The sequence below is a fragment of the Ornithorhynchus anatinus genome, chromosome 9, assembly GCF_004115215.2.
Source record: "Ornithorhynchus anatinus isolate Pmale09 chromosome 9, mOrnAna1.pri.v4, whole genome shotgun sequence".
NCBI lineage: Eukaryota > Metazoa > Chordata > Mammalia > Monotremata > Ornithorhynchidae > Ornithorhynchus > Ornithorhynchus anatinus.
This window is the reverse complement of record NC_041736.1, coordinates 7191162-7205901: the sequence shown is the minus strand read 5'-3', so window position 1 is coordinate 7205901 and position 14740 is coordinate 7191162. Positions and strand designations below refer to the sequence as shown.

At 50.6% G+C, this 14740-nt stretch overlaps 1 protein-coding gene and 1 non-coding gene across 2 annotated transcripts; both read left to right on the top strand.

The window, feature by feature from the left end:
* The first annotated feature begins 6448 nt into the window (after positions 1–6448).
* Positions 6449–7189, top strand: LOC100080840. The gene is made up of 2 exons (XR_003761917.1): positions 6449–6580; positions 7032–7189. It is a non-coding gene; the product is annotated as a reprimo, TP53 dependent G2 arrest mediator homolog (transcript).
* A 1195-nt stretch (positions 7190–8384) lies between these two features.
* RPRM (reprimo, TP53 dependent G2 arrest mediator homolog) lies at positions 8385–9466 on the top strand. The gene has a single exon (XM_039913172.1). It carries the CDS (start codon positions 8395–8397, stop codon positions 8743–8745), a length of 351 nt encoding a protein of 116 aa, XP_039769106.1. The 5' UTR covers positions 8385–8394; the 3' UTR covers positions 8746–9466.
* Positions 9467–14740: the final 5274 nt, after the last annotated feature.

Below are 14740 nucleotides of genomic sequence, written 5' to 3'. Positions count from 1 at the left end.
AGAATGTGAGCCTTATGTGGGACAGGGGTTGTGTCCAACCCGATTATCTTGTATCTACCCCAACCCTTTAGTATAAGACCTGGTACGTAGTAAGCACATAACAAATACCACAATTATTATTATTATTGACTTGTAACGACCCCAATATTTAGAACATTCCTTGGCACATACTAAGAGCTTAACAAGTACAATAATTACAATAATATTCTCTCAAGTTCCCCCACAGACTCCTATATTAGGGTCTGAGGCCACTTCACTAGTCAAACCCAAGGGGTAACAAGGATAAGCAGCTTAGTCTAGTTTTTAAAGCACAGGCCGGGGACTCGGAGGAGCCGATTTATAACCCCGGTTCCAACACTTGCCCGCTCTGTGACCTTGGGCAAGTCATTTTGCTTCTCTGTATCTCATTTACCTCATCTGTAAAATGAAAATTAAGACTGTGAGCCCATATCCAAACTGATTACCTTATAAAAACCCAAGTGCTGATTATAGCAAGTGTTTAACAAATACCATTAACATATATGTATATGTATATAAATATATCACAAATATCATATATATATAGATATATATCTCACATTCCAGGCATTTGATACTAGTTAGAATTATCCCACTTTGATGGTAGATCAGGGAGGAAGATTCTGGAAGAATTAAGCAGCACCAGATCTTCTCAGGACTCAACTCTGATGATCTCAAAATTCTGGGTTTCCTGAAGAGGTGGATACAGAATCATCAGGACTGCAAGGGAAGAAAACAGAAGAAAGCTGCCTGTCTAACCCAGTGATTTGTTATCAACATATGCATTTTCCACACCATCTTGGGCACGGTGCTGTGCTCTGGCCCAGACTAGACTCTCCGGGAATTTTTTATATAAAACATTCATTGAGCATTTTACTGTGTGTCAAACACTGTTCTAAGTTTTGGGGTAGAAACAAGTCAATTTGGTCAGACACATCTCTGTCCCGCATGAGGCTCACAGTCTTAAGAGGGCTTAGCCAGATATAATTGAAACCCAACTCGTGTAGGAGTGGGGTTATCCAGGACAGAATTTTAAAAGACTAGATCGTGAACCACTGAAGGAGGAGAGAGAACGGAGCTAGATTATTCCTCCATTTAAGGAGTCCCTTGAACATTCTAAGAGGCTTCACCCTCCACCTGAAAAAAAAATAATAATAACAATAATAACAAATAATGGTATTTGTCAAAAAGTTACTATGTGCCAACCACTGTTCTAAGAGCTGGGATTGATACATGGTGATTAGGTTGGACACAGCCCCTACCCCATATGGGACTCTCAGTCTTAATCTCCATTTTACAGATGAGGTAACTGAGGCACAGAGAAGTGAAGTGGCATGCCCAAAGTCACACAGCAGATATGTGGCAGAGCAGGGATTAGAACCCAAGTCTTCTGACTTCCAGGCCCCTGCTCTTTCAAGCAGACCATGCTGCTTCCCTAATGAATTTTGTAGACTAAGAACCCCTCAACTCCAGATCATTTGGATGCCTCTTCTCCAACCATCTTGGACTCTATGACAGTCTAAAACATGTGGAATTTTCTTAGCCCAAACCCAGAATTACCCAAGAAAAAGTTCTTGTCCTAGTGGGGCTTAGAATATAAAGCAGAAAACACAGATGGGAACACACGTGGGTTGAGGGATTGTTTTTTGTTTTTCTTTCACAAAGGCAGAAGATAAGGAATAAGCATTTGCCAAAAATAGGGAAACAAATAGTCTGAGACTCTGTGTTCTCAAAATGATGATTCCCCCCCTTGGGGAGCTATCTTTTCTCGCCCATCACCACCCACGGTAAGTCAGAGGTGGGTGTAATGTGGCTCGACAGTGTCTAAACCCCTAATAGGAAGTTCTGCAGCACTCTTTCCTCTATGCCCCCCACAATTTGCGGTGAGGGGTTGGGGCTAGAGAGCTTTCACTTACCAGTGAGCTGGGACATGGATTTTCACCCTTTAGTCACCCTCCCTCAGCCCCACAGAATTTAAGTACATATCTGTAATTTATGTATTCATATTATGTATTTATATTAATATTATGCATTGATATTGATCCCTTGCTGTGGGCAGGGAACGTGTCTATCAACTCCGTTAACATTGTACTCTCCCATGCACTTAGCACAGAGCTCTGCACATAATAAGTGCTCAATAAATAATGATGGAATTTGTTAAGCATTTACTATGTGCCAAGCACTGTTCTAAGCACTTGTGATTGATTGATTGATTGATATCAGAGACCAAAATCTGGGGTACCTGTGATTTCCCCAACCCAGCCTTGTGATTTTTCAACCAATCAACTCCTGTAAAAACGAAAGGCTTTGGGTCACCTTTTGATATTTGGATTCCAACAAAAAATGAACACCAATTTTCAATCTCCCCTCAGCATAGAATCCCAATCCCACCATCTGATCGATTCCTCTGGCCAAATCTGATTGATGGGCAAATCTGCTGGCTAAATTCCCGCTCCAACCCTTTCTCTGACTGGTCCCTTATACAATGACATACGCACATCAGATTGAGGAGGGAAAGGCCAGCAAAGCAGCCCGTAAATCAAAGTGTCACCATTAGCTTGGCATGACGATTGCCTTGGAGAAAGTCCGCTCGGCTGCCGTGAAACCCTATAAAGCCACCCAGACTACATATTCAGCACTGGGCTCAGCACAAGGAGAGTGTTTGCCAAAAGCAAAATATACTTTTCCTGCCATCAGGGAGTTTGTAATCTGAAGTGTGGGAGACAAACCGTTTCCTTTGCTAGGAGAGTAAGCTCCTCGAGGACAGGGATCACGCCTACTAATTCTAACGCACGCCCCCAACTACTTAGTACGCTGCATTGCCCACAATAGGTAGTCCAAACTTATTATTGATTGAATACAACTTAGTACAATTTTTGGCATTTATTAAGCACTTAATATGTGCCAAGTGCCGAGGCAGATACAAGGCTATAAGGTTGGACAAAATCCCTCTTGCTTATATGTCTCACAGTCTTTTTTATCCCCATTTTGCAGATAAGGGAATAAAAGCCCCAAGACGTGAAGTGTCTTTCCCAAGGTCACAAAGCAGGCTGGCGGTGTAGCGGAACTCGAACCCAGGCCTCCTGACTCCCAGCCCAGTGCTCTTTTTACCTCGTTGAACTCCCTCTCACAAATGTCTATGCACACACTGAAATGCTGGCCATGTGCGTTCACACATAAGTGCTTAGGATGGTTGTCAGGTTGAAGTTAATTGGGAAATTGGGAATTGACGGGGAAAGGTCTCCTGGGGGAACTTTCCTGGAAAGTCCCTTGAAGAGAGAGATCATGCCTTCTAATTTTATTGTACTCTCCCAAGTGCTTAGTTCAGTATTCTGCACATAGCAAGTGTTCAATCGATGTGATTGATGGCACAGAAAGATGTTGTACCCTCTGAGAATGAAACCGGACAAGATAACCTGATTTTTTAGCAAGGGTCTGAGGAAGCAGCCTTTTATCCTCTGGTGAAGGAAGCTATCGATGCATCAGAGAAAGCTTTATGAATTGGACTCTGGAAATATGTCTACCAACTCTGTTATGTTGTACTCTCTCAAGCACTTCTTGCAGTGCTTTGCACACAGTAACACTCAGTAAGTGTGACTGATTGATGGATTGATTGATTTTGAAGAAGGGAAGTGGGTATCTCGTTTGATGAAAAGCACGGGAGAAAGAACGGATAAAAAAACCTACTCACAGTTTATGAAAAGGATGTGGGGAAAGAGCCAAACTGGGAGTGATAAATGGAAGAAAATACCATTTCTTAAGCAGACTATTAAAGGTATTCTAATTTCTGAAATTCTCTCCCCCTGACAGTGCACCTGCCAGAAAATCAATACGACCTGAAATTTTAATTTTTCTCCAGCCTCATTCTGAGGAGAAATGCACCTCACTAATCTGAGGATTTTTCAGTTCAGTAAATTGGAACCCGGACCAAAACTGTGGAAGACACAATATCTTCCTCTCCCTCTCCGCAGGAAGTTGTAAAATGAATAAGAAGGTGATACTTGGCAGAAGCCGAAAAGGGGGCAGATTTCCAGGAGTCTGGCCTTGCCGCCTGTGATAGATGCCCCCCTGACACCACCAGGCTGAAGTTCCCCAGACAGGCACTTTATCTTCACTACCCCATCCACCCTGTGCCTGGAAGTTCAACTGCAATTAAGATTCACCAATTCAACGGGCCAGTTCTGCCCGGTTCCTTCCTCCTAAGGCTCTGGCGCTGCCCAGAGAGCTGACCCCGATTGTAAGTAAATTTGCATGGCAGGGCCTGGAGTCTCTCACCTCGCCTGACAACCCAGGGTCCAATTTTGTCACTCGGCGGAACCAGGTGGCTCTCTCTCACTCTCTCCCATCTCTGGGCCTATCGCTGTCTGTCTCTGTGTCTATCTCCCTCTCTCGTTGTCTCTGTTTCTTTCTCTCTCGCGCACACATACACACAAACCCTCATACCCAAACAATCACATCTGCACATCCTTGCCCTTGTGCCCGAAGAAGTTGCGCATGGACGGGGATCGGAATGTAGCGCGTGAGAGGCAGTAGGAGCCGGAGGACTCAGGTTCGAGTCTGCTCGGTGCAGCTAACCTGCCGTGTGTCCGTGGCAAGTCACTTAACTTGTCTGTAGGTCAGTTTCTTCATCTGCAAAACAGGGATAATACCTGTCTCCTCTACCTACCTCACAGCATCGTTGCGAGGGCCGAAATGAACTTTTTCTTGTGAGAGCGCTTTGGGAATAACAGTGCTATCAAAGAACTTTAGGAATGTGTCTGTTGTACTGTTGTGTGGTACTCTCCCAAGCGCTTAGTCCAGTGCTGTGCACATAGTAAGTGCTCAATAAATACGACTAGTTGGTTGATTGAATAAAAGTGCTATAGAACGCCAAGATAGTATATTACTTGGTAGAGGAGAAGGTGGAGACGAGGGGTACGAGGGAGTCTGTCTGAATCACAATCCCATCCTCATCGCTTTCCACAAAACGGAGATGATACCTGTCTTCTTTACCTATCTCACAGGGTTGCTGCGAGGGATGAAATAAATTCATTCTTGTGAGAGCTCTTTGGGAACAAAAGCGCTATCCAAGAACTTTAGGAATGTGTTATACTGTTGTGCTCCCCCAAGCGCTTCGTCTAGTGCTGTGCACTCAGCAAGTGCTCAATAAATACGATCGATCGGTTGATTGACTAAAAGCACTATAGAAAGCCAAGACGTTATTTTACTTGGTAGGAGAAAACAAGGAGAGGAGGGCAAGAGAGAGTTCGTCTGAAGACACAATCCCAGCCTCCCTGTCTGCCCTGGGTTCAAGGAGCGGTGAAGCTAAGGGTCCCCAGTCCGTGCCCCATTCCTCTCGAGGGGTGGGGAGTGACCTCCTGCTCCTCTTCCTCCTCCATCTTCTCCCGCTCCTCTTTCTCCTCCTCCTTCACCTTCTCCACTTCCTTCTTCTCTTCTTCCTCCTCTTCCTTCTCCTCCTCCTCCTCCATCTTCTCCCCCTTCTCCTCCTCCTCCTCCTCCTCCTTCCCCTCCTCTTCCTCCATCCTCTCCTCCCCCTTCTCCTCCTCCTCTTCCTCCTCCTTCTCCTCTTCTTCTTCCTCCTTCTCCTCCTCCTTCCCCTCGTCCTTCTCCTCCTTCTCCTCCTCTTCCTTCTCCTTCTCCACGTCTTTCTTCTTCCCCTCCTCCTCCTCCATCTTCTCCTCCACCTTCTCTTCCTCTTCTCCTTTCTTCTCCCTCCTCCTCCCCAGCCCCCCCCGGACAGAAGGATGCTCTGGAAGGAAGGACCAAGAAACGCGGTGCGCAGCCGGCGGCCTCGGCCCCCCTCCCCAGGGCCCCCTCCCCAAAGCCCGCCTCCCCCACGGACGATGGCGCGCAGGGACCCTCCTCCTCCTCCACCTCCTCCTCCTCCTCCTCCTCCTCCTCCTCCTCCGCCACCGCCTCCGCTCGGAGCCGCTCTTGGTCGGGCCGTGCCTCCCTCCGGGCGCCCCCTCCCCTTCCCTTTCCCCTTCTCCTTCCCCTCCTCCTCCTCCTCCTCCTCCTCCGGGCGCCCCCTCCCCATCCCCTCCCGCGGAAAGCGCCGCCTCTGCCTCCAGCCCAACTTCCAACAGCCCCCGGCCGGGCGCGGACACTGCACGGCGCCACCACCTTGGACACGGACGGGAGAAGGCGCCCGGGGGCTGCTCGGACACAGAGACAGATAACCACTCCCCTGCCCCTGCCCCTGCCCCTGCCCCTGCCCCTGCCCCTGCCCCGTCCTGCCCCTTTCCCTGCTCCTGTCCCTGCCCTGCCCCTTGCCAGGCCCCTGCCCTGTCCTGCCCCTTTCCCTGCTCCTGCCCTGCCCCTTTCCCGGCCCCTGACCCTGTCCTGCCCCTTTCCCTTTCCCTTTCCCTGTCCTGCCCCTTTCCCTGCCCCTGTCCCGTCCTGCCCCTTTCCCTTTCCCTTTCCCTGCCCCTGTCCCTTTCCCGGTCCCTGCCCCTGCCCTAATCCCGCCCCTCTCCGGATCCCCGGGGACCCCAGTCCCCCCCTCTTGGGGGGTCGAAGAGGAGAGAGCCAGCCACAGCCCCGTGCGCCTTCGCCGCGCCCGGTGAGAGAGAGAGAGAGAGAGAAAGAGAGAGAAAGAGAGAGAAGACCCCCCACCCCCTCCTCCAGCCCCTGCCCCTCTCCCATCCCCTCTCCGGATCCCCAGGGACCCCAGCCCGATCTGCCAGGGGGTCGAGGAGGACAGAGAGAGCGACAGAGAGCGAGCCACAGCCCGTGCGCCCTCGCCGCGCTTGAAGAGGGAGAGAAAGAGAGAACTCCCCCATCCCCTGCCCTTGCCCCTCTCCCATCCCCTCTCCGGATCCCCAGGGACTCCAACCTGACCGGCTCGGGGGTAGAGGAGGAGAAAGAGATCGAGAGACAGCGACAGAGAGCCCCAGAAAGAGAGTCACGGTCCGTGCGCCCTCGCCGCGCTTGGAGAAAGAGAGAGAGAGAGAGAGAGAGACCCCACCCTCCCTTGCCCCTGACTTTCTCCCGTCTCCTTTCCGGATCTCCAGGGACCCCAGCCCGACCGGCTCGGGAGTCGAGGAGAAGAAAGAGATCGTCAGAGAGCCACAGAGCCCGAGAGAGAGCGACAGAGAGCCACAGAAAGACCACCACAGCCCGGGCGCCCTCGTCGCGTTTAGAGAGAGAGAGAGAGAGAGAGAGAGAGAGAGAGAGAGAAGAGAAGAAGAAAGAAAGAAAGAAAGAAAGAAAGAAAGAAAGAAAGAAAGAAAGAAAGAAAGAAAGAAAGAAGAAAGAAAGAAAGAAAGAAAGAGAGACCCTCCCTCCGCTGCCCCTGACTTTCTTCCAACCCCTCTCCGGATCCCCAGGGACTCCAACCTGCCCGGCTCGGAGGTCGAGGAGGAGAGAGAGATCGACAGAGAGCCACAGAAAGAGAACCGCAGCCCGTGCGCCCTCGCCGCGCTTGGAGAGAGAGAGAGCGACGTCCCTCCCCTGCCCCTAATTTACTCCCATCCCTTTTCCGGATCTCCAGGGACCCCAGGCCGACCGGCTCGGGGGTCGAGGAGGAGAGAGAGATCGACAGAGAGCCACAGAGACCGAAAGAGAGCGGCAGAGATCTAGAGAGAGCGACAGAGAGCGAGCCACAGCCCGTGCGCCCTCGCCGCTTTTGGAGAGAGCGGGACACCCCCCCCCCCCCCCGCCCCTGACTTTCTCCCATCCCCTCTCCGGATCTCCAGGCACCCCTGGCCGACCGGCTCGGGGGTCGAGGAGGAGAGAGAGATCGACAGATACCCAGAGAGATCGACGGAGAGCCACAGAAAGAGAACCACAGCCCGTGCGCCCTCGCCGCGCTTGGAGAGAGAAAGAGAGAGAGAGACGCCCCTCCCCTGCCCCTGACTTTCTCCCATCCCCTCTCCGAAACTCCAGGGACCCCTGGCCGACCCGCTCGGGGGTCGAGGAGGGGAAAGAGATCTTCAGAGAGGCACAGAAAGAGAGCCACAGGCACAGAAAGAGAGCCACCGCCCGGGCTCCCTCGCCGCGCTTGGAGAGAGAAAGAGGGACCCCCCCCTCCCCTGCCCCTGACTTTCTCCCATCCCCTCTCCGGATCTCCAGGGACCCCTGGCCGACCGGCTCGGGGGTCGAGGAGGAGAAAGAGATCGACAGAGAGCCGCAGAGACCGAGAAAGAGCGGCAGAGAGCCGGCCACAGTCCGTGCGCCCTCCCCGCGCTTGGAGAGAGAGAGGGGGACCCCCGTCCCCTGCCTCTGACTTTCTCCCATCCCCTCTCCGGATCCCCGGGGACCCCTGGCCGACCGGCTCGGGGGTCGAGGAGGAGAAAGAGATCGACAGAGCGAGCGGGCGAGGCCCCGTCCGTGCGCCGGCCGGGCGTTAGCTTGGTGCGTTAGGTTGGGGTGGGGATGGAGGGCGCGGGCGGGAACCAGACGGAGGCGTCGGGGCTGCTGCTGCTGCTGCTCCCGCCGGCGGCGGACAACAGCAGCGAGGGTCTGGAGCGGGTGGTCCGCTGCTGCACGCCGGCCTCCGTGGTCACCGACGGCGGCCTGGGCCCCGGAGGCCCCGACGAGCGCAGCCTCTACATCATGCGCCTCGTGCAGATCGCCGTCATGTGCGTCCTGGCCCTCACCGTCGTCTTCGGCATCTTCTTCCTCGGCTGCAACCTGCTCATCAAGTCCGAGGGCATGATCAACTTTCTGGTCAAGGACAGGAGGCCGTCCAAGGAGGTGGAGGCCGTGGCCGTGGGGCCCTACTGACCGGTCCCCTCGGGGGAGAAGGCTCGCCGGGACTCGGCTCCCCTCGGATCCCCCCACCTCGGACCCCCCCGGGCTCCCCCTCGGACCTCCCTCGGACCCCTCTAGGACTCTCCTTGGACACCCTTTGGACCCCCCCTTTGGACCCCCCAAGGACTTCCCTTGGACCCTCCTTAGATCCCTCTTGGATTCCCCTTGGTTCCCCCCCACACACACACACACAAAGACACACACGCACACACCCCCACCCCCATCCTCCCCGGCCACACATCCCGGCCTGGGTTTGGAGAGAACGGGTTTGGGAGCCCGGGGGAGATGGGTCGATAACATGTGGGATGTGCTGTTGGACGGACTGGTTTTTGGGGGGCTGAAAAAAAAATTTAATACCGAAAAAATATTTGATGAGTCGTTTTCCGCACCCTCTTTAAGTTGGTGGGATCCCGAGTTGTCGTTCCAAGAGAAATAGGATCCCCCCACCTCCAAGGACCAACCCCGCAATTGTGAGTGGGTTGAGTCGTTCATTTGTTGTGTGTCTCCTGTTGCTTTTCGTATGGGGAGGGAGGGGAGGGCTGAAATGATTGTCGGGGTTTGGGGGGGAGATGGGCCGGGGCGTGGGTCCGCACGGTTTTCGCAGCTAAAGTGTGTGTGGTTGGTCTGTACGGTCCTGTTTGGATAGTCTTTTCTCTATTGACTTTTTATTTAATAAAGACATCTTCGGAAAGGCCGGGGGCTTCGGGAACCGTCTGTGGGCTTCAACGGCGCTGGAGGTTGGGCGGAGGGCGGCAAGGGAGGACCCGCGGGGAGGTTGTGGTTTGGGGTTGGGGATATTTGGATCCATTTCTGTGCTGGGCAGCTCAGGGTGGGCTGGGGGGTGGGGGGTGTGGAGAGGGTCCCCTTGGCGGGGAGGGGACCCCTGGAGGGAGGAAGACTTGGGATGGGGCAGAAGTAGCAGGGCGCAATTGGCAGAAGCCCTTGTCTTGGCAATTCCCCTTTCTTGCAAGGGTTGGGGGTGGCTGATGGGAGACCAAGGCGCTGCTAGACCCCCCTAAAAGGGAGGTGGCTAGGAAGGGGTCTCGGCTACAGATGTTCACTAGATGGATATACTTCTAGACCTTGAGCTCGTCGTGGGCAGGGATTGTCTCTCTTTATTGCTGTATTGTACTTTCCCGAGCGCTTAATACAGTGCTCTGCATGCAGTAAGCGCTCAATAAATATGATTGAATGAACAGTTGCAACTGCTGTGCTTATAGGGCGCAGTGTGCATGTGTGCACTTGTGTGCCCATTTGTGTGTGAGGGCCAACTGTATGTGATCCTGCGTGTACGTGTGCCTATGGGTGCCCTCGCAGATGTACTTTTTTGTGTGTTTGCCCATGTGTGTGCCCGGGTATGTTTTGTGCACCTGTGGAATGTGTGTTGCCGCCTATGTTTCTATGTGGGAACGTGTCTGCGAACTCTGTTGAATAGTACTCTCCTAAGAGCTTAGTATATAAAGGGCTCTGCTCATAGTAAGCACTCAGTAAGTAGCATTGATTGATTGTGTGTGTGTGTGTGTTTTTGTGTGTGTGTATGTGTGTGTACATGTGTGTGTAAGGCCAGGATTGTTGGAAACAGATTTTCAGCAAAGCTCAGAGCAGAGCGGGTTCACATCTGTCAGTCTGGCTTCGAAAGGAGTGGGGTGCCCTTGGGGAGCTATGGATTCTGCAGCCCACTGATTTTCAGGAGGAGGGACCTCCTTCTTGGGGCAGGTCAATTGGAGGGGTCACAGCAGGATGCCTCCCCTGAGGGGTTTTGGGGCTTAGGCCCGGATCAGCGCTTCAGTTTGCATCTCCATCCCCTGCTACTGTCAGAGCTATCGGCCCATCTGTCGGCAGGGAAAACTTGGATTTTTTCCCGAGAGGCTCCCCGAAGGGACACCCTGAAGGGACGATCGCAATCCAGCAGGCCAGTTATTGGAGGCTTTCGCTGTGAGGATTGGATGCCACGTCAACAAAAGCAAAAAACAAAATTAAAACCATCTAATGACGGCTGAGGAGGGGTCATGGGCCTGAGGTTTGAGGTGAAGGAAATTGGATGCCACCAGAAGGTTCTTATCCTTTCAGCAACAAGGCCCTCAAGGGACTCAGCCCTGTCCCCTCGCTGATAGAAGCAGAAATAAAGGAGGTGTTAATAGTTCCTTGGGGGGGGGGGGGAATAGAGATTTATGTCAACCTAGCTGTGACAAGAGAATATAGTTTTTATTAATCACAGAGACACCCAGGCTCCTTTTTAACCACAAGCAAATCACCTTCCACCTTCACTGAGGTGGAAAAATGACCCTTCAATCCATTTACTCCTCACAGAGGTGCCAACCCACTCTCCAGCTTTTACAGAGGTGCTGAGCATAGTAAGAAGCATTTTACGTTCATTACACCTAAATAGCTATACATAGGAATTTCACTTTCGTAGGATATAAGCCGTATCCACACTCATCTCCCTTTGTTCCAACTTTTCCCTAAAATGAACAGTACAATGAAGATGATTTTTCCCCCACTAAATCAGCAGTCCTTCCCCCGTTAGAAACTGCAAAATAAATTGGGTAGAGAAGCAGCATGGCTAGTGGTAAGAGCACAGGTCTGGGAGTCAGAGGACCTGGTTTCTAAGCCTGACTCTGCCACTTGCCTGTTGTGGGTCACCTTGGGGAAGTCACCTAAGTTCTCTGTGCCTCACTTTCCTCATCTGTAAAGTGGGGATTCAATACCTGTTCTCCCCCTTGGACTGTGAGGACCACATGAGACCTGGACTGTTTCCATCCCGATTCTCTCGTATCTCCCCCAGAGCTTAGTACGGTGGTTGGCACATAGTAATTGCTCAACAAATACCACAGTTATCGTTATTATCGGGAATTTGAGCCAAGACCCTCTGCTTAAGGATAGCAGCGGATGTGTGCTCTCTTGCTTTAAGCTGGTAGTTTATTTAGCTTGATACAGTGTTCTGCACACAGTCAGTGCTCAGTAAATATGGACGATTGACGGTTACGAAGACATGCCAATTATTCCACACTGCAACCCATGCAGGGCTCCAGATCGACAGGTTAAGAGGTCCAAGCCCACTTGAAGCAACAGAGACTGACATGCTTTGCCACGAGGATATAAAGTCAGAAGTCAGCTCTAGTTCCTGGAAGCCAGACAACTGTTCTAAGGAAATTTTGGGTGCCAAGCCCTCCCTTGTTTGAAGCTTTTTCCCGGAGCAGATCCCCACCTCGGGAGTGGAAGACAGGTGGGATCCTAACCAGGTTTGCATCGCAGCTGTTGTTGTACCTTCATTCCTCTGAGATGCCTCCCTGACAAGGTTTAAGATGCAACTCCCCCTTCCCTGAGGCTCCTGCAGAGTAGTGCCGGGCAGCAGAAACACTTCAATCATTCAATTATCCCCTGATAACTGATGTACTTACAGCAAGCAAAACAAAATCATTAGACACCTCACCGGGATGGTGGAAGGAGAGATCAAGAGCTCAATCCAGTCTCCAGCTACCAACCTTTCAAATGTCCCAAGTTCCTGTTTTCTCTCTCGCTCAAGAACTGTGGTCACAGGGAAGCAAGTAGTGCACAGGCATACGAGAAGCATTTCTCTCCAGTCTATCTCCAAGCTGAACCAAACCTGGTAGCTGCCTCCTCGCTGACCTCCCTGCCTCCCTTAACCCCCTTTCCAGTCCATTCTTCATTCTGCTGCCCGGATTATTTTTCTAAAAAAACATTAAATTCATATCACCTCACTCCTCAAAACCCCCTAATGGTCACCCAGCCACCTCAGCATCAAGCAAAAATCTCTACCATCGACTTTAAGGCACTCAATCAGTTCTCTCTCCCCTATCGAACGACGTTGATTTCCGGCTACGACTCAATCAGCACACTCCTCTAATGCCAAGCTGCCCAGTGTACTTCTAGCTCACCATCTCACCGTGGACCCCTTGCTTAACGTCCACCCTCTCCCTCGGGCCTGGAACTCCCTCCCCCTTCTTATTCAACAGTTAAGCAATCAACAAATCAGTGGTACTTACTGAGCGCGTACTATGGTGCAGAGCACTGTACTAAGTGCTTGGGAGAGTACGATGCCAAAGAGTTGGTAGACCGGTTCCTTGCCCCCAGCGAGGGATAGCCCACCTTCAAAAGCTTATTAAATTCACAGCTTCTCCAAGAGGTCTTCCTTGACTGAGCCCTCCTTTTTCCTCAGTTTTGACTATGCAATTGGCTGTGTACCCCTTACACACTCTGATGCTCACCCCTGTCCCACCCTACTTATGTCCCTATCCTTACATTCTACTTTTTCCCCTAACCACAGTTTATTTTACTGCCTGTCTCTCCCTGGAGATTGTAAACACCTTGTGGGTAGGGATCTTATCTACCACCTCTATTGTACTGTTCTTTCTCAAGTGCTTACTACACTGCTCTACACACAGTAAACACTCAATAAATACCACTGATCGATAGACTAAAAGGTATCCTTGCATCTGCAGAGTAGAAAGCCAATAAAGAGCTCATCCTTCTCCCTTCCCCCCAAAACACATTTCATTTGACCTCTACTTCAGGGTCGCAGCAGCCGCTGTTTCTTTGGTTTGGTCCCTTGTGATCTGGTTTGATTTCGTTTGGTTTGGTTTTATTTGGTTTGGTTCCTTCCTTTGTCCTGTCTGAGAGGACTTGTGGTGGTTGGGGTTCTACTGCCCAGAAAAGATTCCCAGGTTCAGTTTCTTCCCCGAGATGCAAATCTCACTGCAGAGGCCTGTCGGAACAGCAGTGATTGCTGCGATCTGCTGAACAGGAATCAGTGGATCTTTTATCCAGCAGTCCAATCTCACTCAGACAGTTTGCACAAGCATTTAAATGGGATAGATTTTTAAGTCCCGTTGCTAAGATTGCTTTCTGGAGCTTGCTTTTCAAATGTTCTGTGGCTAATTTTGTCTAGAAGGCAAAGGCCATTTATCTATTTTTTTAATCTTTGAAGACTTAAAAGCATACCTTTAAAAAGCTAGAAGTGTATAAGTAGCATTGGCATGAATAGGAAAACCTTTCAAGTGAAAAGCATGTTTTAAAATGGGCCTGGGCTAATTCTTACATTAGAAACTTTCTTTAATGAAAGTGGCAATAAGAGGATCATAAATTAAATGCAAACTGTGATTTTTTTAAAGTGGGTTAGTCCATATGCTTCACGGGGATGTGGTCTTGGTAAATAACCTGGGAGTACTGGACAGAAATCATACAAGTAGCATTCTCCTAACAAAATGGCTAATTTATGCAGAGCAAGGACAATACTAAGAAAGTAAAAAGGACTCCCTGAGAATATTGGGTGGAGAACAATCTAAGCCTTTTTCTTGGTTGCTAAGTTGGTTTTGTTTTGGGGGGCATTTTTGCAATATTTTTCCAAGAAGCAGCCTTGGCTTCTAAAACAGATAGTGTCTAGTGCGAGGTCTCAGGGCTAGCCTACCCGAGGCCTTGCACAAAATCCCAATTTGCCAACTCCCATTCCCAAACCTACTACCTCCTCTTCCTTTATTAAATGTCTCATCAAGGAACAATGTCAAACACTCCTAAACCCAGATTACTAGGCTACCTAGTTGAATGAATTGACAGCATTTTCCAAGCACTTGTTGATTAAAGTTTCTTGGTGAACATACAAAAGAAGAGATGTGTTTGCTGTCTTTGAGGAGCTTACAATCTTATGGGGGTGGGGGGAGATAGTGGGCAATAATACATCAAAATTATTTCAAAATGGCTTAATGCTTGTCCTCTAGGAGTTTGCAGTTTAATTCAGTGACAGTACAGACACAGATAATCATAAGAAGTGGTATTCTACCCAAATTAGGAGGGTGAACTTAATTACTTGGCATTAATTTAGAAAAAAAGACAGTCATTCCACAATACACTGCAATTATTAAGACCAACCTAAAACTGAAATAACTTGAACGGAAAGGACCTGGAATGAGGTGAGGCTCTGAGACCTCAGGCTGGGCTGGAGAGAAAAGGA